The 27715-nt window shown below is 31.4% G+C and overlaps 1 protein-coding gene across 1 annotated transcript; it reads left to right on the plus strand.

The window, feature by feature from the left end:
- Positions 1-231: 231 nt before the first annotated feature.
- LOC127738373 (tumor necrosis factor ligand superfamily member 6-like) lies at positions 232-27715 on the plus strand. Its single transcript, XM_052249586.1, has 4 exons — positions 232-916; positions 11405-11441; positions 23731-23826; positions 24916-27715. The coding sequence occupies exons 1-4, from the start codon at positions 452-454 to the stop codon at positions 25353-25355; spliced, it is 1038 nt and encodes a 345-aa protein (XP_052105546.1). The 5' UTR covers positions 232-451; the 3' UTR covers positions 25356-27715.

A 27715-nucleotide genomic window follows, 5' to 3' on the forward strand; every position in this document is an offset into this window, starting at 1 on the left:
TTAATAATTCTCAAACAATCATTTTGTATTTTTACTCCCACAACATTAACATTTATTACGAATATTCAACGAATTGTCTTGTGTAAACACCGATTAATATTCTTTATAGATTAGTAATACCAATGCCACTTTAAATGTTGTAAAATCGTAAAGTTGATTATTAATCGTTTTGATGTTGAATAACCCTCCGTAATATAAATAATATGAAGCAGACATGCGCAACCACGTGATTCAATGCACGTTGAATACACAAAGTCAAAAATAGATTATCAATAACAGTTGACGAGTAGTGTATTGGTGAACGGTCTATTATTTTTGTGGTAGTGATTTTACCGTTAGTAATTAATGGTCGTTGGATTTAAAAAAATAACTGTTATATAAGACATTTTTTGTTCGTTAAATATTTAATCGAATAAAGCTCAGATAAAAGGTAACCACGATTTTCACGAGAATGTCAGAACCCGAGCATGTAGACAGTAGTTCTGAAGTACTTCTTAGAGGAGGAACCAAACCTAATAATTTAAATAATTTTTCGAACGGTAGATCAACTGGTGCCATGGAAAAATATTCGTTAGACTATCAAAATTTGGAAATGGAATGTATAAGACTTCGGAAATACTTGTTTGGATTGACGGCAGTGGTTGTTGCCGGAGGGCTTATTTTAGTGGTCACAATTTCTGTACTTTTTGGAAAACTCAGCCATGATTTGGTCAATCATTCACATCAGCCAAAAGTGGGAGAACAAATCGCTAAAATTCTCGAAACAGAAGAACTGTGTGTTCCTTGTGACAGTGTTAGACTAGGGCCTTCAGAAGACGAAGATAGGATGCTGGACGCTTTTATTCGCAGAAGTAAACCCACCGGTGAAGAATGTTGTGTTGAAAAACCAAAACAACTCTTAGCTGTCTTAGAACTGGTAAGTTAAACATGTTGATTACGTATATCTTTTTTTTTCTGTCGCACTGCATGGCACCAGACAAGCGGTTCAGACAAAATTAGTATACAGTACATACAATACAATAAACAATATCATTCTATATTTCAAAGTGAAATCTATTTCGTATGTGTATATATTTACCCAGTTACATGTTTACCTATATACTTATTGGATATATTCATCATAAATGAAAAAAAGAAACCTAAGGCTTCGGAAATTCAAATGATATATTTTTGAAATATTTTATTATGACAATGTGTATATATTTGTAGTTCAGTGTACTTATTGTTTTCCATACATCCCTACTTGTACTAAATAATTTAATGATGACTGCTTGAACGGTAACTCACTTTTGACATTTTATGACAGTGTGTCTTCTTCAGGCACAATTATATCGCTGCTATAAATTCAGTGAAAAGTACACTCTGATAGTTAGTTTCTAAACGCATGGTTTTTTTTTTACTTGAGCTAAATAACCAGAGATATTTTCCAATTGTATGTAAATTAATACATTTCTATCCTCGCATCTGTCGCACGACTAAATATGTACATATTTGTGTGTTGCCTTTAGTCATTTACTGTTATTTAGTGTTTACCGACTTCCTTAACAGATTTTGTTGACCTGAAATTTTTATATTTGTGTATTGCCAAAATAAAGTGGTGATGTATATCAAAATTTTAATCTATTCAAAACATTAATTGTTAGAAGATTGGGACTACCTAGTGTACAGTTTAAAAGCTACCGACAAAGAAATATTTACCTTTAATTCAAATGTGTTGCAAGCATGAACGTGTAAAAACAACTTTATGATATTGTACAGAATAAATATGTGCTATTGATTTGAATGACAAAAAACTACTTTATGCAAGTTTTATGTTCCTTTAAATGTTCGAAAAAAAGACAAAGAATGTAACTAAATTGATTGAATGAAATTTGATATGTATGATTTTTGTATGTGTCTCTTCCTGTGATTCTTTTGTCCTTTTCTACACAAATTACGAAGATTTTCTTTTAATCTCGTTCTTTTCTTTTGTATTACCAACCTTAGCTAGCTGTCCCTTTTTGTGCATCCGTCAATTTATGCACAGAAAAGAAGAAATTTCCATTTTAGATTTCTCCGTAAATGTTTAAATCTCGTCATGCATTATCTTATTAACGAATTTGTGCTGATTTACACATGGGGGCAGCTGTTTGCGTTTCCAATACGCTACTTTTTTTCTTTCTTGATAGACCACCGGTGTTCCTAGGGTGTAATATTTCTGATCTAAATTTTCATGCATGTTTTAGTTTAGAAAAAAATGTGTCATATCAGAAAAAACTCAACGTTATTGTTAATAAAAAATTAAATTTCAACTACTTGTAAAAAGTAGGCTTCACAACTTATAATTATGTTTCTCACATCAAAAGTACAAAGTTAACCTATATAATTATATAAGGGAAATCATTTAGTACATTGCCCTATATATGTGTCCTATAATTTGATGGACATGCCTACATGATGATACATAGCGGACTAAGAAGTAACGGTATATATAATACGTATACAAGTAAGTAATCGTGTGGTAAAATGTACATCAGTGGGCTAAACAGTGTAGTTTTTTTACAGTCCAATGATGTCTTTCGTTATTTTCTTTTCATTTGGAATGTTCTGTCATAAAGTCTGTCAGGGTGGTTCAGACTTAGATAAATGATTAAAGGTTGGAGAATTAATCATGTAAAATGCAGTCTGTAGTTTTTGTTGATATGATTGATTTCCATTTGAAAGTATCACTTTCTGTATTCTGGAACTTTGTACCTTCCGGGGAAATGAGAAGTTATGACCCTTGCAGTCACTGTGGGAGAATGAACGGATATTATCTGGACTTTTGGAACATATTTGTTTTTAATAAAGTTAACTCCAACAGTTTTGACTCAAGTCCAATTAGTGATATTCCAGATTTCAACTTGAATTCATGATCAAGGCATATTAAAGTTTTGAAAGATGGATATTTTTAAACTTGACTATGAGAAAACATGGAAATGAGGAATAAGGTTTTTTTTTATATGTGCAGTGTAGTCTTCGTTTCTTATCAGGTCTTCCTCAGATTTACTTTCATTACCTAAACATTGGAAGTGTTTAATTATCAAAATTCAGAATTGAGGATTGTTATTATTCTAAATGCATGTAAAATGTCCCTATATTTTTGTTTTAGTTTCTTGATTTGGAATTCAACGGGCGTTCGAAACGCCCCCTTTACACACATCCATGCAATTTATTTTCGGTCATTTTTTAAAGACAGTAAAAACGTTAAATATTGATTAAGTTACCTGTAAAGTAAGGAAAATTAACTTTTCGTGGAATATACTAAATGACATAATCCTTTGTCCTTTTTTTCATTTTTATTTTTATTTTAAGGGCTTCATTCTTTTACACTTGAACCCTTTTAGCTGTGTAGGAAATGTACAGGATCCGTATCAAAGTATGGTCAGAATGCGGACAACGATACTATGCCTCGAGTAGGGAGCTTATCAAGTTCTATGCACAGTAATGAACCGCGCTCTATATATGTGCATTAATGAGTGTTGAAACAACTGTCGGAGTGGTTCGTATATGACCAGTTGAAAGAAAACTGTATTCCCATATATTTAACATTGACTCTTTTCCGTTGGCATTCCAAATTCCCCACCCATCATCCTGGGTCTATCCACTTTGCAGAACAGACCTTTTTGAATTTTTTGTATGCTTGTGAACGTCCTGAATATGCATAAAATACTTGCCACTAGACGTTAAGTAAACACCAATCAATCAAGCAAGCAAGCAAGCATATTTTTAAAATAACATTAATTTCTTTATGAGTTATTTTTACTAAGTTAACGTAGTACTGTTAATATTCTTATTTATCATGTCAGATTATGCATATGGATGTAAGAAGTTATAGTTTAACGAGACACCAACCTAACGACAACAAAAAAGATATGTCATTAGAGGTTTATGGTCGTCAGTATTAGACAAAATTCTACAGTTAAAAAATAGTTTGAACTTTTCCTATTTTTCATTTTTTTGTAAATGTCTTATGACTTTCGCCTTCATAACTTAATTAAAAGTTCTGTTTATTTCTTAAAACAAATACATTTATTGATTAGACTGAGTCGAAACTCTACATTGGTTGGCTCTGTCAACGCTTTCGAATAACTGTGAATATGCTTTTAAGCCTTTAGTAAGTTAGACATTTTTATTGTCTTGTGTTTTATTTAAAAGGATTCATGACATAAGATGCCCCTTTGTTTTTGACGTAATGTTTTTTTTTTCTCTCGAAAGGACAAAGTATTACAAGATCCAAAATTACCACATTCATCAATTTTTATTTCAATATCTTCTGCTTACTGCATGTATTGTCTCCCGCTGACATCTACAAACACCAGTTTAAAAAATAAGTTGGAGATACTTGAATGTCAAGTTTTATCTGAACGAAGTCACGTACTTTTCAAAGATAAACAATCTATTAAAAAATGAATGTATTGTAAATGGACGGTTCTTCTAAGAGAACAGACTTGCAATTTTTTTTTTGTATCATTTCATCTCACAATAGGCAGGGTTTATCCCAATCGAAATGTAAAAACCGACTATACAAAATTAACTCAACAATAATATGAAGGATGGAGTGAGTTGTGGGATAAATAGCAGGGAGACAGCTATCTAACAACACAATTTGTCAAAACAGACACATACAAGAATTTACCATTTTGAAGTATTTGCTACAACAGTATTGAAGAACTGTGGAGTAAATTCACTTTTTGAAAAGTAGAATTCATTTATTTTCATTAAAAAACAAATAAAAAAATAAACGTGGAAAACCCTATCGACCTTACATAACGTTGCAGTTAACCGTTTTCAATAGTGCCAGTCAGAATTCCCTTCATTATTCTTCCCCGTGGTTTGACAGAAGCAAATTGCCATCAAATAATACGCTTCGTTAACAAATAGATAATCAATGGAATCGTTTCTGGTAGCGTCAGTCAACATATATGTGATTGGAAATGATCGAATATTCCAACAAAGAAACGCAGATTTCTATTTAAACATAAAAATTGATTGATGATCAAATCATGTTGTTTTACCAGTGGAGTCAAGAGAATTCTACCTCACATGATAGACGTTAAAAACAAAGAGACCATTAAAACCATTGTATCCTGGTCAGAAAAGTCGATTTACTTCCATCATTGAATCACAGAAACATTCAATACATGAACCAAAGTTTTAAAATGGAGATTTAGCTTTTTACACTTATTCTTCATTTACAAACACGTCTGATATCGAGCATACGGTTAATTAAACAGAATTGGTTTAGAAAAGTAATCAAAGTTTAATTGAATTTTTGTGTATTGACTGCGTGTGAAGTTTATTAAAATATCTCCGCTTGATATGAAAGGAAATTGGTATATTCAACTTAAAGTAAATTACGCCACAAGTTTTCTACGTTTTTTATACTATTCATGTTTTTTAAATTAGGTTCTGATATAAAGAGTGTCAGAATGAGCTTCTGAAAGTTTAAAATGTACCAGAAAGATGTATAAGTATGTTGCCACTGGTAATGCTTTGTTGGAAGTTTTGGCATAAAAAGAATTTTGGACTCGCGTAGATTGAGAAAGTTGACTATGTTCCCAGTTCTTTGTTCTGAAAAAAAAATACACACTTTCTTATGCAGAGAATGGAGATAATCACAATTTTAAAATTTCAAAACTTTAAAAAAAGAATTCCATGCGGTTCAGTATAAACCATTTTGATTTTTATCTATTCGACATATGATGTCAATACTATATGTAACGTTTTTATGAGAGCTACAAGCTGTGCTGATGTGAAGACAAATGAAGCGAATCAAACTCTAAATAAATGCATTAGCTTACAAACTAGATTGAAGACGGCTTTGATATTAACTATAAGATGTGTGTGACATTTGTTGATTTAAATTTATTTTGAAGTTTTATCTTTCGACATGTCATTACGATAGACATGACTGTATTTGTCTAAGCCAATTTCATATCTGCTTTATATTCGTTTTATGTCTTTAAGCTATTTAAAGATTTTTAATATTGAAATATATGTATGACATTCCTAACCTAGCCTACACTATTGGTTGGTATTGCGTTTTTGAGATCAACTTGAATGACATTGAAATTATCAAGTTTCCGGCATCATACCCGGTACTGCTGATTCAGCACAAATCTACGGTGCACAATTGGGAAATCGATTGTATTGTAACGGCAATCGGAACGGCAGACAAAAATCTGCTGTACACGATAGCAAAAACAACTTACACTATAACAAAAACAACTTACACGATAGCAAAAACAACTGTTTTGAATGTCAATCGGGAACACAGATGCTATTGTATATGCCGGCAATAGGGTGTGTGCATGTAAATATGTAATCTTCAATTAAAAAAAACGTGTGATTGTTTTCCGTGCGCACGACCCGTGTTTCTTTTACAACTTTCATAAGGTACCATCGAGACCAATCATTTGGAATCAAAATATAAAACGTTTTGGATCTTAAAAACTATAGAAGGGTCTGAATAGAAAAGCTTTAACCGTCGAATATCGCAAGTCAAATATACGGTTTTTAAAGGTCAAATTTGCCCATGGAGTTGCAGCCTTAATTAAATAACAATTGCCTGATTTTTTAAATAGAAATTCACCGACACATTGTATCATTTAAGTCATATTAATACCGAAGCACTGTATGGCTACTAGGTGGATGGTACCCTAATGGACTTGTAGTCCTTCAGCAGTGGTAGTAATTAAGTGTTGCGAACGGTAATCGAAAAAGGTTCATAGTGTGTCGATCGGCTGATATTTCAGTTCTCTAACTGCGTGAAAACTTTTTAATCTGTTTTTATATTGTGTTCAGAGCGTATTTAGGTAGGGGGCACGGTGGTCGGGTCCCCCTTTTATGGAGCTACATAATGGTTGATGCATAGACTATTTACATGTCCCACTCCAAACGTTGCTTATTTTGGGGCCCCGACACCCTTTTTCCAAAATCCTGGATCCGCATCTGGTGTGTTTCTTAATCCAACATATACTTCAATTAAAGTTTTAAAGAATAGAAGCTTGCTTAAAAGTCCATCAAAATTGTTACTAATTTTAGCCAGCGGTTCTTATAATTTGTACAGAGAGACAACCGTATGAATCACCATACTGTCCGACCCTCTGGGGAAGAGATATAAATAGCATCAAGACTACCCTCCAACCGTGCAAGACCCTCATGGGCAGTCAAGGTCGTTAAAAAAAAACTCGTCGTCGTATGATATGTCACAATTTCTATATATACATAAACGAATAAAGAGACAGTCCGTAAACATAGTCTCGAAAACCGTTCATCTACCCTCTAGCAATTCAAAATATTTTGTGATTAACATTACCGATATGGTAAAGCTACCTAAAGTATGCTTTCTAACTTCCTTGCTTCCAGCAATATGTTTTTGATGTTTCATTATAACTGAAAGGGTGCATGAAGTTCAAAGTGTTGTATAAGCTTGAGATTGGTCATATCTTTTCATCGCCCTTTACGGTCAAAAATGTAACAAAAATGAGCAAGGCCATAATGAAAGGCATATACAATTGATCTATGTCATTTAATTGTAGAGGCTTTCCATCCAGATCATTTTCAATAAAGTCCTTGATTCTTTAATAAAATTCTCAGTACCACAGCCGTATGTGTGTTTTTTGAGGTTCGGGCAAGAATTGTTAAAAACCGATAGATTTAAAAAAAAAAATCAGTTTGAGTCTCAAGATAAATGCCGAAGACACTCAAAACAAACTCTTAATTTTATTCAAGGTATAGCAACTATAGTTTACATTGTCTTTCAAATGCGAGTTTATTCATTTTGATTATTGATAACATTCCTTGCGAATTATAAACAAAAATGTAAAATTTGCAACCGAAAATTGTGGAACTGGACAACATTTTCATTTTATAGATATTTGTAAAATTTGTTGAAAAAAAATCAGTTGATTATTCAGAATTTTATATTCAAATTTTATAACAGGAGATGTCAGTATACGTCGATAAGACAACAACCAAAACAAAAACCAAAGACATAACAAAAACAGGTGAACATATGGTCTGTAACAATACGCAAGAGTCAGTTCATAGTAACCCGAGTGTATAGAAAGGTTATGAATTAATGTAACAAAGATTCACCATCAGTATACGAGCTTAGTATAAACTATTTTGACTCATTGATTGATATAAAAACAGGGAAGTGGTCGTACCTCTTTGTGTCCATATAAAGTAGAAACAAGAAGAAGCCTAAAGCGACAAAAAGTATTTCTCTACCCTATAAACTTTTAAATTGAGTTTGAAAGGTTCCCCTATGTTATATTTTGATTAATTAAAACATTGAAATATGATAAAAGGCTATGTGGGGTATACGTCAATTAGACAGGCACGCACAAATCAGGGGGCGGGGGCAAAAACAACGGATAGGATGTTTTTTTTTGTGGAATGGATATTGTTTTCTTTTCACGCATAGTCAAGAGTCAAGCACAGTTTGGTAATTACTTTATGGCAAAAGGTACAAAAGTGCATCTTTTCTGCCAAGAACAACTTAAAAACATAAAATATCCAAGATGATGACTGCCACCATCATTAAGATTGGTGGAAGGAAGGAGTCCAGACAATCATAGTTGCCATTGTATTCCTGAATTATTGAAGATTTCAGGGGATGGTTAACCTTTGTGACAATAGTTTATAAATTCTCAGCTCATATATTCTACAAGTTAACAAAACCTATGTACCCCCTTCAGACAAAGATGGATCATTCTTGTTAGACCTCTGTTTGTTTTTCGATGATTCTGAATGCTCTTGATGAAAATAAATTCAGTTATGCCAATCGAATACAACACTCATTTATGGTTTATGGAATGAAGAGGTGTCTAAGAAATTAAGCAATAGGCAGGTTGAAGCACATTAAAGTATATTTACCTTTTAATGGTTATTTTTATGACATTTTTGTGTTTTGTAATTTCTTTTTAGTCATTAAGTTTTTCCACATGAATGTCTATAGGAACAGATAAAATACTTTCAACAAGATACAAACTCATTTTAGATACCTACATCATAAAGCAAGATGTTACATATCAAAGTATATTGTAATTCCACATGCCTTGATTTTGAATTATATAATATGAACGTAAATCAGCCCAAGGTGCGAGCCTGGAATTCCTTGTTCTTGACTTTTTTCTGTTGATCATATTTATAAAGGTGCTATGGCATCGTAATTATCGATTACTTAACCATCATATAATAAACTCATCTGACATCTGCCGAAGCGTTAATCATTTTGACACCATCCATTGTAAAGCCAGTCTGATTTACACCTTATTGTGTGCTAACAGATTTAGAAATCTGAGAAAAACGTTTCCACTTCTGTCAATAAGCATCTGTAATTCAGCTTAATATCTAATCTTGTACTGATGGTTAGAGTTATCAGAAACCCCTAGTGAATTATATGCACGTGTCTTACATCAGAACTACAGGAATAAATAAATATTTTGTATATCTGTTTGATAGTGTGGTATTGTTTATGATCCCATTGAGTGGTTTTTATTCCTGTGCGAAATGAAGACAAAAAACTAATTTGGATATGGGAATTGTTTTTCGTTCGGTTGTCCCCAATTTACATCAGTACTGCTTCTTGATAAGAGTATTAAAACTTGTTTTATTTTTTCCGTTATTTTAAAGTTCATTATCCTGTCGGCAAAAACTCCTTCTGAACCCCTTTCCATGCAATGTTTATTCAATCAATTGAAGGGGTTCAAAAGGAAGTCTTTCCGATTTCTCTAACGTAATGCCGGCGGACAAAATTGACCGGCGTACAGTTAAAGAATTTATCTGTATATATATAGTGTTGCATGGTGTAGTAAATGTTAATGGTCCTACATAATAAAAATGAATGAGATGCGCCATGAGCGATTTTTCAACAAATAAAGTTCCATAACTCCTCAATGTCATATCAGAAATTTATAAATAAAACCCAAGAAAGTTTCCATAGTACACGGATGCCCCACTCGTTTTTTTATATGTTCAGTGGACCGTGAAATTGGGGTCAAAATTCTAATTTGGCATTAAAATTAGAAAGATCATATCATAGGGAACATGTGTACAAAGTTTTAACTTCATCAAAAACTACCTTGACCAAAAACTTTAACCAAAAACTTTAACCTGAAGCGGTTAAATATTATATATATATATATATATTAGTAAATTGTTCAAGATCACCCCCTATTCTGTTTTTTTGTCAAAGGTAATTTTTTTAGCATGAGTTATAAGATTAAAACTATTAGCAACCTCAGAGTTGACCTACGAGACTGGGGAATTTTATGCTGTACAAATGTCCGCATATAATCTTCATAATAAAACGATAGATCATTTGGAAAGCTTGAACCTAATTGAATTTCATGGTCAGAAACCTTAATGTTACAATATGGAATGGTGTAGACAAAGTAGAATATTCCACTCACACAGTCAAACTTCCTTAAATTTCATCATAATGCTTGACATAGGGGAGAGCTTTAATTCTCTTTAATGTCAAGTTCAATTGTAAAAGCTCAGATCCCTCAGTTTGAAAGATAGAAAGACAGACATTCAATTTTTCTATGATTGGGATGGATATCACTTTGCGATGCCCATTTATGGTATTTGATATAGTGAATATAATTTTCTTCTTTAAAATCCCAGAGGATTTCACTCTACAGACTTGGGGGTTCCTCCGAGGTAAAGTGTGGTTTCTTTTATCCCATCCATTTCCCTGTCCATACAAAAAAACACGTTCAAATGAAATTAACTTAAACACGTTGAAATAGAATTAAGGACATTTCTGCAAAAATATTATTTGATTTTTGCACAGAGAAAACAAAGCTGATAAACAACAAAAAACTGAAGGCTGAATTTTACCATTAACTTATCTAACTTCTATTGAGCTTGATTTGTCATAAGCGGCTTAAAGACTTTTAACCGTTGATTGCATGTACTAATTACGTTCGTTTATTGATTTTCAATCAAAATTTATTTCCTTCTATGTGATTTACTTTGCTACAAAAAGTCATATTGATTTATATTAATACATTAGCGTTAGGCGAATAATGCCGTATTGACTTGAATAACATCAAAAACTAATGCTATCTCGTTATCCACATTAAGACGGAGTAAGCTTCTTTTATTGTCTTTCCTAACACTCTTAACGTAAGCATAAAAAATAAGCAGCTTTCTTGTTCCCATCCAATTATATCTTCTTTTTTTTGTATGTCAAACGAACTTAACAAGGTACACATTCAAAGGTATTTTTATTTAAACGTCTACTGCTAGTTTCAAGATTACCCAGACAATTGCTAGCAGGACCCCCTACTCAACAAAAAAGTGTATATAATTATATTTGACCTTAGGTTTGTTTATTTATCATTGATAATGTTTATCTAATTTTCAGTTTATTGAGAAGAGACTTCGAGAAGAAATGGCTAGAGGTAAGTCCAGATCTATGTATAAATTCATGGTTCGAGTTAAGAATTAGGTTCACTATGAATATATAAATAAGAGCAGTTTTATCCCTTGATTAATTATCACAAAATCTATGATATCGCCAAAAACATCCATCAGATTTTAGTTAATTTCAAATTTAGGAAAACTGTCATAATTGCATCATTTTGATAATTTTAATTCCTGTTATTATTAATTTATCCTCCCCCCTCCCCCCCCCCCCCCCCCCCCAGAAAAAAAAATAATTGTAAAATAAGTCTTTTTACCATATATGACATGTTTATGACGTTACAGTATAACATAACAAATGACATTTCTGTACTAACTGAAGAGATACGGTCCTCGTTTACACTTTATGAATAAGCATTTTTACAGAGGGACTATAAATGTTTACTTTTTGCAAATTCAGGAGCCATATATATGTAGGACTCGGAGGTTCGTTGGTCCGTTTGCTTATGTGCGATGGTTGAAGATATATTACACTTGATAACAAGTTTAGAATATACAGATGTTCAATTATTATGAGAAGTAGAATTCTTAATAGTTAGTATATAAATTTGCATTCGTTATTGTCTATATATGCCCTTAGTTACAGTTTCATACTAAATAAGAGATCCTCTGATTTTCTGCATGTGAACATAATTCTACGTTAACGTTTTATATTTACTTTGTTCCTCTCGTGAGTTCCTCGTTTACCGTTATAATAAGGTGAGTCTGCGAGCCGGTGTGTATTCAGAGAATGACATGCTCGATCGTACGTTGAAAAAGAACCTTTTGTAGATTTCGAAATAAAATCTGCTACAGAAGGTTAACTTTCCCCTCTCCACCAATCACAACCCGTTTCACGTAGTATTAAAGTGTATAAGCAAGCCCCTTAATAACTTAAAAAACAGAAAAACTGCTTCCATAACAAATAAATTGACTTCTACATACGACATGAAAAACATTGAAAATATAGTTTATGTAGTTCATCGCAATTCAGTCTTACTACCATCGCACTTCGGCGTAGCTATCAACAAGCTAGCGTCACAATGCCACCATCGCACATCAGCGTGATCAAAAACGCACTTCAGCGTCAAACCATCGCACATCAGCGGTTCAGAGTCCTACATATATTCTTGCATTTATCTCATTCAAAAATACTATTTTCTTAGGAACTATGTTGTCTGTTTCAACAATGCTTTTTAATTGTAAAGTTTTATTTTTTCCTATTTTATTCGCGATTTGGAATCGCTTCAAGAGCCTCGTTTGATACTATATTATGTGAGTCTGATTCTGTTAAAAGCTTCTCAATTTGATTCATTTCCGACATTCTTGATACCGATCAACTTTTTATTTCACGTAATCACCATCTTGGTCCCAGTGTCACGGAACATGCGGCATTAGAAATAATTTGTTTCTGAATCTCATATCAGACCTTCAATACTTGAGTTATGAAGATATTCGACTTATCAAAATTGTATCTCAATGTAATTAGCTACCAATGGTTCTTACTCAAAAAGCATGGATTTGAACAAGATATTCCCTGTCGTTTTAATATGTTTCTGGTACCGAATTTATGAAACGCTTGATTAAAATGTCTGAGAGATAATGTTTATCTTTAATAAATAGGTTATTGATGCACATTATGTCTTAATCAACTCTGTTTTATATGGTTAGAGATTAATAGGTTTTATCTTCAGCAGAAAAATCTTTTGGTTTTTTGTCTTGTATTGATCAACCGCTAGTTTGCTTAGTAACGATATGTTTGGTTTAAAATTGTCTGGCATTCTGTTTTTAGCATTATGTAATATAGGTATATTAGTTAAGATAAGTGTTTGCCAAAGGTACACATAAAGCTGTTTTATTCTTTAGCTGCCTACATGTTCTACTATAATATATTTTCCGTGTAATGGAATATGAAATAGCACATTTTTTCGAAAGGTAAACGCTCATTGAATATTAGGTGTTAGTGTTGTTTACATACATTAACTTTAGAAACCATTATTACAAACTAATGACTCTTTACCAGAATTAATCCAAATCTCCTGTATAGCACTTATGTGCTCTTCATAAGAGAACTAAAACTTAGTTTACTGCATTTTCGTACAAGATAAATATGCTTAAAAGAAGATTTGGAGTTTACGTCAATGAGAAAGCAACCCAACAACCAAAATATATTGTCTTTAAAAATTGAGTTATTCATAGTTCATTGAAATTTATTAAACAGGTTTCATAAAGTTTTTGGTGTAAAAGCATTTTAATCCAAAAAATATTTTCGTATTTCCTGTCATTCCCAGGCCATATGGGACCCAAAGGAGTCTGAAAATCGTTGTTCTCTCCAAAATAAAGGTATCTAGTAACATAATTTTTCAATCCTTTACTAATACAGTGTTGGTCAGCAAAGCTTTAAATCTGTTGATATTTTGGTGAGGTTGTGTATCAGGGTGCGTAGATTAAATAACACATGAAATCCTTTGTATATTTTGGCAAACATAGGACTGAGTTACATAGAACAGAAATATCAAACACCCAACATGATCTAATTTCTGCATCGCTTAGTATATGTACTAGATAAAACAACAACAGTAGCTTGCAACAAATTATTTAGTGGCCCTAAAATGATTGCACATCCGCCATCTGGCATTTATGTTTTATAACAAAGAATTTAGTGTCTTAGATATCAAAAATAGTTATAGTAAGAATCTTATATAAAAAGTGTTTTTCTTTTGGCTGAAGTCTTCATGTCTGGAATAGAAATTTCACATTAAACAATTACTAAAAAAAGGTATTTCAGACTAACTGAATTATTCATTTCTTTGACAAATAAGCTTTGAAACAATTATGACCAGTCATTTGAAATCTAAGGTCTAAGTTATGTCATATATAAAGAAATCCTTAATGTAACTTGAAAGTTAGTTATTATTTGTTACATCGCAATTAATTCCGTCTATACTAGAATTTTTTTTATGATAATATGCAGAGTGCGGTTATTTTGGTGCAAAAGCCTTCGTGGATGTGACTATTTTAAATGACTCCACGTAGAGACCAACAAGTTGTTGCAGTAGGTTTGTCCTTCATCCTCGTTTTTCAATAATGCATTTATCTGGTATTTTATCCTGTTATTTATGCATACAATTCAATGTTCGATGTGCGGTATAGTCTATGCAAACAATCTTTTACGATTTTTTTAGAATCAAGCGAGAAAATTCAAATTGGCCTCTCAGATAAACAAGTGATGAATACGTTGGGTCTCTGGTCTGCATTATTTACCGATTGTAAGTGAGAGACCAACGCTTATCCAAGGTGTATATTTATTTTCTTTTGTTTCTTCATACACATTTGGTAGTTTTTCATCAATCTGACTGCCCATCCTTACATTTAAAAAAAAAAGATCAGATGATTACTTTTTTATTCATCAACCTCTTTTTTAAAACATAAAAAGATCAGCAATATAAAGATCCATAAATAATGGATTCTTTCAGTGTCTTCTTTCATATATTGCGTATTATTCTGAAACATAATGCATGATCTGTAACAATAGCTGAAGGGAACAAAACGAATATTATATTTCTGAAACTTCGTGTAAACAAATATCTTAATTTACTACCAATATTTCGACAAGATATTGAAAATTTTCCAATAACGTAGGAAAAGCTTGACGTCCTTCTTGTGCCAATTAAAGAAACAACAATCTTCGATCAATATTTTGCAAAGAAAAATCCTTGTTAACGCCAAAAGGTCTCTAATTGAATGCCGGTGACTGACGTTGCACGCATTCTAATTAAACGTGTTCCGTTCATTCGTTTCGCTATTATGTGCAATTTTCTTCGTGGAAATTTAATTTAACAAATACTTCTTGATTTTACTAACACTTAAGACAGAAATCAAGTGTTATTTAGCGAAGGATTTAATAATCTTTAAGCAGGAAACGAACTTCGGTTGCCAGTCTTGATAGTCACGATGCAAAGATTTCATTTATGCCTTTTGAGATTTTTTTGACGACAATATTTCCCTAATTATTTTTAGAAATCCTACAGTACTGAATTGACAGCCAGTGTAAGAAAATAACGAATTTCTGAACGTACTTTTAAAAGTAGAATTATAAATTTTTAATATTCTAGTATACATGCTTTCTGATACAGTAGTGTATGAACAACTCGATAAAATCGACAATGTGCATGCATCATTGGGAACGTATTTAAGAAGAATGTTTAGAAGGTATACTTTGGTTGATGTAAATCTTGTAAGAAAAACTTGGAGAAAAGAGGGAATTGAAGGGTTCGTGGAACTCTCGATCAGTGCACACCATTCCGTCGCTCGTCGGTAATAATTGAACCTTTATTCTCGAATTGCATGAAGCAAATGTTCTTTGTGGTGTTTTCTGTTCGTATAAAAACAATGACAATTGAAATAACTACTACTATATAGGTGGTGTTTAATGATTTTGACTACTCATGCGAGTCTCGCACGTTGGGAAATAAGATTTTTCTTGTTGGTGAAAACGGAAAAGATCTTCTTCTTGAAAACCAACAAACCATCTAAAAACAAAAAACAAAAATGAGAAAACAAATCCGGTTTTTGGTCGTTCATGAGCCATGTGCCAAAAATCCTATAAACTTAAATACTCAACTTGCATTTTCCATTGTTTAGGTTTTTATCAACTTGGTGAACGCTGACTAAAATAATTGCCATTAGACGTCACATCTTGACTAAAATAATTGCCATTAGACGTCACACACTTGCCAATTACTGTTATGATATTTATTCGAAACAGTGTTACCTTTTCTGCAATCTTCCTGTAAAAGTCAGCAAAGTGTCCGTACGTCCGTGGTGTCTTCAATCATGAAGTACAAATCTACTTACGATATCGGCCAAACTTATATATAACTTAATTTCCATATGTGTGGGGGTATATATTTTGTTTTCCCCTTTTAGGGATCGTAACCGGAAATTGAAGATGCAAGTCGCAATATCGCAGAACCGTATCTCCTCCTTATCTATTGAAAAGGGTTCTGCCAAAAATTAACCAGAATTTATTTACATAACATTAATCAAAATGTATAACCATATGCTTAAAGTTTGTATAAAATCAGCTTTTCTCATCATAATTTCAGTATACAGGTGCACTTATATGTTTCCAGTGAACGTTACGATTTAAATTAAAGTAGTCCTTGAGTGATATTTTTGTATTAATTTGTAGAAGATTCTTTTTAGATAAGTATCCAAACTTACGAATATTTAGGTTTGATTAAGTGTGACCATGCGAATCAAGTTTTATCAATATGTAAATATAGATATTACCTACTCATACAAAAACGTAAGTGTGAAAATAATCATAGTGGAAATTTTTAATTTCAAGTGAATTTAATGACTTTCCAAATTTGCTTTTTTCACATGTACATACATGAAGAAAACTCAAATTTTAATGTTTCACTGAACTCTGCATGATATATTTGTTCATGAAGTTGGTTGAATAGAGATTTTAAATTGGTTATGCAATAAATCATATTGGAAATAATAAAATATATACATGTACATATGTTTCAAAGGGACTTCAAAATACTTTTTCTTGAATGATAGAGATTTGAGGTTTTTCTTTCCATCTTTATAAAAAATTATAACTTCAGGAATGCAAGTTATTAGTTCGTTGCACCAAATGATACTTGCAGTGCAATAATGATTAATTAGATGTAGAAATATGTGAAATTTAAAGTTAATTGCTTTCTTTTTCTTTCTATATCACTAATCTTTCTTAAGGAACATATTTTTGTAAATGTTATATTTAGCACGTATCAGGCTAACCCTTTTGTGTTAACTTAAATGATAATCATTTTAATTTTCTATACCAGTACAATGTTGTATTTCATCTTTATAGCATTTTGATCCTTCAATCTTATCGAAAACATTCCGAATTCTAAAGAAACTTGTAGGTAAGCTGATATGAAATGAAATAAATAGCACAGAAACATGTCGGGCTGATAAACGGATCTGACGTTAAATTCTAAATTTTAATTTTTAAAATCTCCAAAGGTATTAAAACAGTGGTGAAATCATCAACTTTTCAAAATAATCACGTGTATTTATTTATGGAGCGTTTTTTTAAGTAACACTGCACATAAAAACAATTGATATATGCACTGACAACAAATCTGATAGTACCAAATAAAATTTTTACTTGATGGAACGGATGAATTTATGATTTATTTTTTTTAAACATAATTTCATTTAGCTTTCATTTTTAGCTAAAAAGATAAAACAGTGCCATTTTTATACACCAAAAAATGATTTTGTTCAAATTACCAAATTCCTGATCCATTGGCGTCCGTCGTCAGTTTGTAAACTTTTTTTTCAAAAATCATATCTGAAACTAGTTGTAAACAGAACTTGGAAACACTCTTTATGATACTTCTTTAAAAATTCGACGTTTTGTCGATCAGCTAAAATTAACACCGTTACAAACAATAATACAAAGAGATTATAGGTTCATTAAGTACATTTGTGCCAAACTATTAAACAATTAATGATCCCTTATAAATGTATTTCTTGATGGTCTAAACCACTCTCATTCTTGGTCTTTAGTTATCTACTTGCCACCAGTTTGGTTAAATATTGAGGTTCCATAAGAGAAAAAAGACAAAATATTGATGAAGAAAAACAAATAACAGAAAATAATTCTAAATAAGACTTAATTTTTGCCTAGGAATATTTTTTTAGCAATCCCTATTTAAAATTGAACACCAAGAACACCCGTTTTTATTAGATATAGCTTCGACTGTAACTGGGAAAAGAACATGGAGTATGGGTTAAATAAATGCACTAAGTCTTTGGTTTGCCAAGCCTCCTCACATCTGACAGATGCATGTTGAAACCTTTATATTCTCTCTAATAGTAATTGTGGTACGTTTTTGCGATTATTTTTGTGGTTTTTTTTTATGAGTCAGGATTATGTTGGACAATGGCCTTATGTTTGATATACGCATTACATCATTCTATTGTAATATTTTCAGTAAAAATACAAAGAGATATAACCTTTACACATGTGAACATAGATATAACCTTTACATATGTGAACATAGATATAACCTTTACACATGTTTTGTTTATGTTGATCACTTGTTTTGACATTGATTTCAAAATAAACCCGTTTTTAACCAAAAACAGTAAATGTGGGAAAGTTTTAGTGAAAAAATATTAAAACGTCAACTTAGATTTTAGTGCATTGTTACACAATTTGTTTGTTCAACTCCCAAATCAGCCTGTCCGTTTTGGGGTTGTGACTATTATTGCATATATTGGCATAGAGTTCATCGGTTCTGCAAACGTGCATGTTGATTTTCCTTTGACAAAGAGAAAGGACCAATTTTCTAAAACATAGTATCATATCTCCATGCATGTACTTTGAGGTTCTTACATCTATAAATGCCTTTAAATGGAACAAAAATGAAATTTCGGTATATGATTGCAGGTTTTGAATTTTCCTTAAAAAAGATAAAAAAAATCCGGGGAAAATTATTCCGAAAGTAAAGGTATATATGTATCATCCGTTAGATACAAAATGATTAATTTTTATTATGGGTATTCCTCTACAATTAAAAAAAAATGTACAATTTGATATAAAATTGCAAAACACAAATGTTTTGCATTTGAAACATTTTAATTTTATGGGTAAATCATGTAAATATTACTAGTAGATTGTTAAAAAGTTTGTCGAATAAGGTTCAAGTTATTCCATTAGATTTCATCAACTTTCCTATTGTGTTCCTGTGAGTGAAACAAATAGGGGAAATTTGGCCATGCCTCAAAATGATAAAAAGGCAATCTGTTTTCTCTTAGCTTCTCTTTAGTAATTCAGGTTTATGACTGACAACGGCAACACAATGAGAATTCTCTCTCACTTACCATTTTGTTCTGACAATTAGGAAGACGAGGATATATTATATGATGGATTCGTATTCATCATTAGCAGTTCTCAGGTTATATCCCGTGCAACAGTTCTAGCATTGTTTGTAAATTACATTTAACCCAGTTTAATCTACCATAAGTTCGCCTTACGCCCTATTTTACTTTTGTCTTTCAACAGCCATTTATTATTCATTTTTCTTGTATTTCGGACAATATTCAATTTAAACGACATAAGCGAAATTTGACACAAGAGGTCCAAGTTTTGGAGGAAAATACTAGAGTATCTTTGCACGTTATGAAAAAATATGTCCCTCCTGAATACAATAGCGTTAGGGAAACAATCAATGTTTTTTCTTTGAAGAGGACTTTTCGGAACGGTAAAACAAAACATATGATTTCCCCGTTTTATAGATTTGAAGTTAACGTAGTTATAGTTTCATGGACAGATGATTCTTGCATACAAAGGGTTTGATGTAATTCTCTTTATAACGTTATCCATGATTAAAATCTACAAGCTCATATAAAAACGCCTTTGAAACATGCAATATTACTATATTAAAATCTCCATCACGCAAACTCTGAACATAAAAATTAGATAACCGTCTTTCTCTGTTCTGAAGTTTTTCAGATATAATAAGGTTTTTTAAACCTTGATTTCGAGAATGCATGAATACGTCTTTTGCAGAAAGGCATGTGTCGTTTGTCTTTTATTATTGTTAAACCTATTAAGTTCAAGAAAGTGCTTGATTTAATTTTCGAATATCTGTTGTACTGCAAGGCTATACATACATAAGAAATTCATGCCGTGTAGAATGAAAAAAATCACTTTGAACCCTGCTTCCACCTGCGCTATCAAACCTAATACTTAAATACTGGTAACATGTGTTCAGGCGTCGATATGATACAAAAAAAAACCAACTTAATTAAGTATAGTTTGTTTTATGACCTGTAACAAACCTGGGACTAATACATTGTTTATCTAATAGTCCCAGGTCAAATCTAATAATTCAATTTCACCTGTTTATGACGTCACATTGTCATCACAAATGACATTCCTACAATTTAAGTGACCAGACTTTTTCCTGTTCATTTATCAATTATTTAAACGTAATGACGAATTTAACTATAATATTTTTTAATTTGAGAAGCCAAATAATGTCTCTTATCAAACTTTCTACTTTGTAATTTACTCTCAAATATCGAGATCCCTCGTCCTGAACATGCGTGCAATATTTGCCACTGGACGTTAAGCAACCAATAATCACTCAACATATCATGATCCAAAAATACTTGTACGCCATTAAAATTATATTTAATGGAGCCACATTTGGTGTATTATTTTAGGTACTATACTTCAAAGTTCTATAGAAAACATAAGCACTCATCTTCGTTGTCATTTTTCATGTGCCTTAATTGACAACACATTTGGTAATGGGCTTTTGATTGATATGAATAACAAAATAATTGGTAAACGATTTTACATTCAAGCATAAAATATGCTTATTGTTCAAGTGCATCCTCATACTTCTTTTTACCTTTGTGTTTACAAAAGATAAGTGATCATCTTCAAAATCAAGGTTCACACGCATTTTTGTTGTTAACAATTTGATTTAGATGTAGGGCAAAACTGGAAGTTTTCTATAGGAGTAATTTACAAAATGTACTTTTTTTTATTTGATCCCCTATTTAACTTAATTTCAAATTTTAATCAGTCTTAAGTTATCTATATTGTGTTTTGTAGACTGTTTGTCTATTGGTCGTTTTTCCAATCTATTTTGCCATGGCATTGTCAGCTTGTTTTCGACTGATACGTTTGACTATCCCTTTGGTATCTTCCGCCTCTCTTTCATTCATCATATCGTCGTGATGGATACAGTATGTATGGTACTGGTATAGACCAGAATGGCAAGAACAGATTGTTTACAAATTGTGTGATATTACATAAGATATTTGTCTTACTCCGACAGTATCAACACTTTGTTTGATCCACGGCCGTAATTAATACTGGTCTTAACCGTATTGACATGATGTTTATGACTTGCATATAAATAATTAGATAATTGATCAAACATCTAATAAAATATATGACGTGTATAAGCAGCCAAACATATGGATCAACGTTGTGCTTATTTATGTTCTAGCTACGAAACACGGTATATAAGCTAGCTATTAAAAAACGTTTTTAATACCTTTACTAATTAACTTAAACTCGTGAGATTGTTGTTTTAAAAGGGTGTCATGATTTTTTCTGATTAGTAATGAACACAAACCCACCAATCCTTCATAAAACTACGGTCTATATAAAATTGAATCCAAAATGCTGTTATCAGATTTATGTTTGCATAATATAATTTCGTTTTTCAACTGCATAATAAATCTTGCAACTTCAAGTGTTATTTTTCAAACTGTTCATTATTGCACTTTTCAATCGTTTTTTCAATATCCTCCAATTGACAAAAATCTAATTTACAAATTAAACTTCTCTCGACACAGAGTCATACTAGCTGGTAAAAGGCTTTATTTGTTTTGTGACTTTCTGCAATTCCTTGATAAGAAACTCTAATTGGTTTTTCGTGTTTTCCGAGAAAATATTGGCCTTCTAAATGCCTGGTTATTATCTCGGTCGAAATAAAAATCAATTTGGCGTTAAGTTTAACAAGTTTTATATTTGGTGAAAATTAATTATTTGATGTTATTTTCTCCTCTGTTAAGTAATTATAGATCCATTTGCTGATTGCTCATTCCGTATGCAAATTGGTATGCAGATTTTCCAGTTTTCTGATGAGAATAGCACCAGGCGGTTCTATATGGGATTCTGTCGTATCGTTGAAGGAGGAAAACGTTTGAGTTAAAAATTATTATAAACATACATTAGTGTGTTGCTCCCGTATCCTTCAACTCACGGCCTATCAATGGGTATGTGTTTTGCCATGGAAAGCCCCCCTCCAAATGTAAATATAAAAAAAAAAATAGAAAACGGAAAGGTTGTAGATTTAGAGCCGACGATATCTTACCATGGGAAATCCCACAAAATCATTTTTTTTTTAAAGAAATTCAAACAGTGGATACATAATGACATAATGTAATAAAGATTATCTGACCTTTTAGTTGTAGTGAATGTATGATGCCCACACGTTCTGAGCTAATTATAAGTGGATCAAAACTAAATAGGCAGTAGAGTTTAATTTAAATCCACACAGGATATTAGGAAGGGCGTACGGACACAGGCATTATTACTTTTGTTTTAATGACAGTCTCGGTGGTTCGTAGTATCGTGTTGACCTTTGCCTTATGAATCTGAAGTTAAAAATCAGAATCTGCACGCCGGTCTAGTACAAAGTTGGGTTCCAGACATATTTATATTGCATAAACATGTTCTTTCCTGGGAGAAGACTTGATAAGTTTTATTAACTTGTGTCTCATTCCTTTTCAATATTTAAGCCATTAAATTATTCTTCTAAATTCTCCTGATATACATGTAATATTTTACACTGGACATTAAACAAAAATCTATCATGATCATCTTTATTCATCAAACCCTATCTAAAACCTCATTATGCATTCAGTGTGATAATAGTTAAATGCTTTACCATACTACTATTACAGTTATATAACTTGCAAATAATTATTTCAGTTGTAATAAGCTGTAATTATTATTTGCAAGTTATTTAAAATAATAACGTGTTGAAAGTCATTATACATTTCATATAAATAGTGTTTTAAAATTGTCCGGACTTTAATAGAAAGTATTTTTTTGTTTGCTTTTATAATTCATTATTTAAATGTCATTCTTGTTGCAATGGTAGTGTGTAGGCTGAATTATACTGTTTCCGTGTGTTGGCGATGTTCATGTGTGATACTATGTTTATTTACTAATTTCTGAGCTTTTTCTACGACTTTCTTATATGACATGGATATTAAAAATATGCCAATACTGTATATGTTAATCAGTGTGCCTATTCTTTCGGATTGTATTAAGAGGTTTATTGATATACATTTTAATTACTGCGCTTGCTAAACTGTTTAAATCGCTTATTTTATCCACATCTTTATTTTCCCTTTTCCCTTATGTTGCGTGTATATATTAGACTGAATTTTATTGGATACAAATGATGTATACTCTTCAAACAATGAGTAGTTCTGAATATTAGTTGGAGGAGTCTATTATAAACCAAGGCATCCGTTTTGCCTTGCTCTTACGTGTGTTCTTTAATACTCTCTTGATTGAAAGTTTAACACCTGTTCTTACATCGGAATCCGCTTTCTTTCAATTAAAATGTTTCATTATAGAAAAGTATCAAAATCATCATCTGTAAAATTTATTAAGACAATTACTTTTACATTAAGGTAGCCATGTGAATACTATACTATACATTTTTCTTTACTTTCCAGGTACAATTCGGCCAGCTCATCAGTCAACTCACTCGAAAAATGTTACTTATGCTGCACATCTGATGGGATATAATCGTAGAAATGAACAACCCGGAGGTAAGTAATAGCTGTTTATATGACGAGCATTTAATATTTCAACGATCACTTCGTCTTGAAGAGCAGAGTTAAAGTTGAACCTTAGCAAGTGTAATGGAAGCGCTTGTATCGAAACAAGTATTTACAAACCATTGTTTATACTTGTATTTATAACTTAATTAATGCAGACAAAAGACCATTTGGTCATTGCATGGAGGTTGTATGGTCATAGCATGGAGATTGTATGGTCATAACATGGAGGTTGTATGGTCATAGCATACAAATGAAATACAAACAGTTTAAGTTGAACATTAGCAAGCGTATTCGAGCACCTTTATATAAACTTCTATTTACAAATCCTTGAATAAAGTTGTATTATTAACTAAATAGTTAATACAGATAAAAGACGTTTTGGTCATAGCATTACATACACATGAAATACAAACTGTTAAAGGCACATTAGAAGATGTTCATAAACAGGACAAACATTACAATAAACAAATGAAATCTCACTTATTTCAATAGAAATTAATATAAAAACAATGTGGTATGATTGCCAATGAGAGAAATATCCACCAAAGTTCAAATGAAGTGGATGTAAGCAGTTATAGGCAACCGTACGGCCTTCAACAATGAGAAAAACCCATACGTCTGTCTAGGATCTCCTTCCCAATGTACCAAGGAAGAAATAGCCGTTATTTTGTCTGATATTAATGGATTCGTTATTTTTATCGTTTTTTCTTATCAAAAAGGCCAATTGATTAAAATTTGATAAATTTGCTGTAATGTCTTCCAAAAAAAGTGTTACATTTTTTTTTTTTTTACATTTTAAAAAGAAATAATAATTATAATTAATATACTTTTGCTAGCTTTCTCGTGAACTTTCAGGGGAAGGCATTATATAAGAGAGGCACTAGGCTGATGAGTCCTAATTCTATTTAAAATGATATATGTGGTCAAATCAAATGTTTAAATACAGCTAAAATGGTCATTTGTGTGTTATTAAATTACACGAATCAATGCTTTTACAAGCATTTTTTTAGTAATCTTATATTCTCTATATATATTTTTGTATGAAATTGACAAATATATTTCTCTTAATTTTTACAGTGCCTGGAAATCAGTTTAGTATTCCAAAGTGGATCTACAGAGAAGACTTGGCGTTTACTAATGCTGTAGACTATCGCAATGGCCGACTAGTAGTTCCTGAGGATGGATTATATTATGTCTACTCTCATGTATCGTTTGCAGAAAATTTTGGACACAGTAGTTCCCTTGATGCTAGATCAAACTCAAATAGCCTTTCTCATTATCTTTATAGATATAATATTATATATCGTAACGGCGGCGAAGAACTACTGCTGATGAACTCGTTAACCAAATGTTGGGATGAAAATAAACAGTTCGGTGAATATTCCAGCTATTTAGGTGCTTTGTTCAAATTAAGAAGAGGAGATGAACTTTTTGTGAAAGTGTCAAATTTGACAATAATTGCCACAAACCATAAAATTAATACATTCGGATTTTTCCGAGTAGGGGACTTTCTTTGAAAGGGGGAAATTTTATAAAAGGATAAATCCGTTCCAATTTTTGCATTTAAGATGTGTTCAGTAAAGTGGACAAATAGAATTTGATGACATCAATTATTTCCCCCTAAAAATGAGATCATTAAAATATATGCCTAGATGTCATAGGAGGTTAAGGATTAAAATATATGCCTAGATGTCATAGGAGGTTAAGGAAACTGCATAATAGGCAGTTTGTAAGGTTTATACTCATGAAAAAAAAATCAGTGCTAAAATGTAGGCAAAGTTAGATAGTTAATGATCAGTTTGAAAACTGCAGATATTTGTATTTCAGACAGAGTACATTTTTTAAATGTACTTACAGAGCTTGGGTTTCCCAAGAAATACGTTTTGCTTGATATTGGTATTTGTTTTGTTTAGTATAGAATGTCATTTAAAATGACAACTCGTTTCCTAAAAATACATTCCAATAATATCCCCAAGAGAAGTATACAGGTTTTCAGAATAAGAATAATTAATTTTAATATCAAACATTATTTTTTTTAGGATTTTTTCCTTATGGCCATTTTTTTCAACGGTATCATGAATAAATTGCAATATTTGAAGTAAACATACATTAGCTATATTGTGAGAATGTGAAATATTTATATTTAATATCATTAGAAACTACAACTTTCCTATTATTCATGTCAGACATTCATTGTTTTCCGGACCAGGAATTTTCCCTTCAAATCTTTTAACCACATGATTGATATGTTTAAAAGTTGTTTTTTAAAGATGATGTCTTATTTTGATTTTTGTATTGTGAATTAACAGTTAAGGTATTAAAGATAAATACATATTTTTAGAAGAACAATAAGACCATTGTCAAGTAGATAAAGCCTATTTCTGTTTGAGATATAAGACTTTTACTTTTCTTGGACTATACATGCATATATATTGTGATTGTAAATATTTTTGTTAAAGTGCTTTATACGAATGAAAGATGGGAAATATAAGATACATTGTTTTTTTTAAACAAAATACATACAGTAGTATGTTATATGTATAGATATGTGTGTAATCCATTGTCCAACAAGCATGCTCAGATGTGCAATTAACATTTTCTTATGAACTTGTATGAAAGAATAAATATTAAAGTTCATTATATGTGTCAATATAATATTTAATCCTTTACTTGTTTGTTTTTACATTTCAACAGCGTTATAATTAGTAACTAAGTTTATTTAGTGTCCGTCCAGTGATAGTGCTAAGACATGTTGTCTCATTTGATATACCCTAGATTTGCATTGATAACAAGTCAATGGATAATTTTAAACTGTTAGGGAGATAAAGATTGTTTGATTTATAAATCTTAAGTTATAAGAATGTTTTTCAATTTAATATTTCCCAAGAATGCAAGTTATGCAATCGTTTTTTTTAGCAAATTTATTCTATTTATATATTATTCTGCAAACTATTGAAATAGATAAAGTGATATTGCAGAATTAATAGCACAAAAAAAAATCATTTGTTTTAATGTTGATTGTTATATCACCTCAACTCTATCAGTAATATCATAAATTTAAGATGTCACTTTTGTACTCTCATGTTTAGTTCTTGTAACGAGCTGTTTTTAAAGAACAGGTACATAAAGTTGTTCGATTTTATATCTCATACAGCGAAAAACTGGATCTTTTTTTAAACTGTTAAAAGAACTATTTGCTCATTTATTCAGAAATTTATTGATATGTTTTATATTTTGGAAAAAAACTGCATTATTAATTTAATAGCTGATCTATTTTACACTCTTTGTACCAAAATTTCAGAAGAAAAATGTTCAATATTTATATATCTTTATGGCATTGTCAGTTTATCTTCGACTTGTTAATTTGAATGTCAATTTTAGTTTTCTATTGCATCTGTCTGATAGATAGAAGTTTCTGCTGTCCAAAATTGCAGTAAGCAGTCCAAATCTTGTCTTAATTTATTTCAGTAAGAAGGAGTTTGTACTTTAAAATAATGTTATCAGTAAAAGTCATTTCTTACCACATGTAGTTGAATATATATTTTATGATACAAAGATGTTGAAAGTCTGTGACAAAAACTAAATTATATTGATTTGCCATACATATATTCAGTACATTTACTTTCCTTGCATACAAATGTATCATATTTATAACTTTATCTTAAAAAGAATGATCATTTATATACATGTATTTTGTAAATCATTATGAAGGCGCCGGGCCATTCATTGTATGCTTCAACTGGACCTGTTTGAAATATGTATAAATATGTATAAATGATATCGACTTTAAAAGTCGCAACTGTGAGAATGAATGTATGACTGGATTACATGTATATTTCAAATATTTTTGTATGAAATAAATCGTGTTCATTATGTA

This window comes from Mytilus californianus, unplaced genomic scaffold, assembly GCF_021869535.1.
Source record: "Mytilus californianus isolate M0D057914Y unplaced genomic scaffold, xbMytCali1.0.p SCAF_4, whole genome shotgun sequence".
NCBI classification, from domain to species: Eukaryota; Metazoa; Mollusca; class Bivalvia; order Mytilida; family Mytilidae; genus Mytilus; species Mytilus californianus.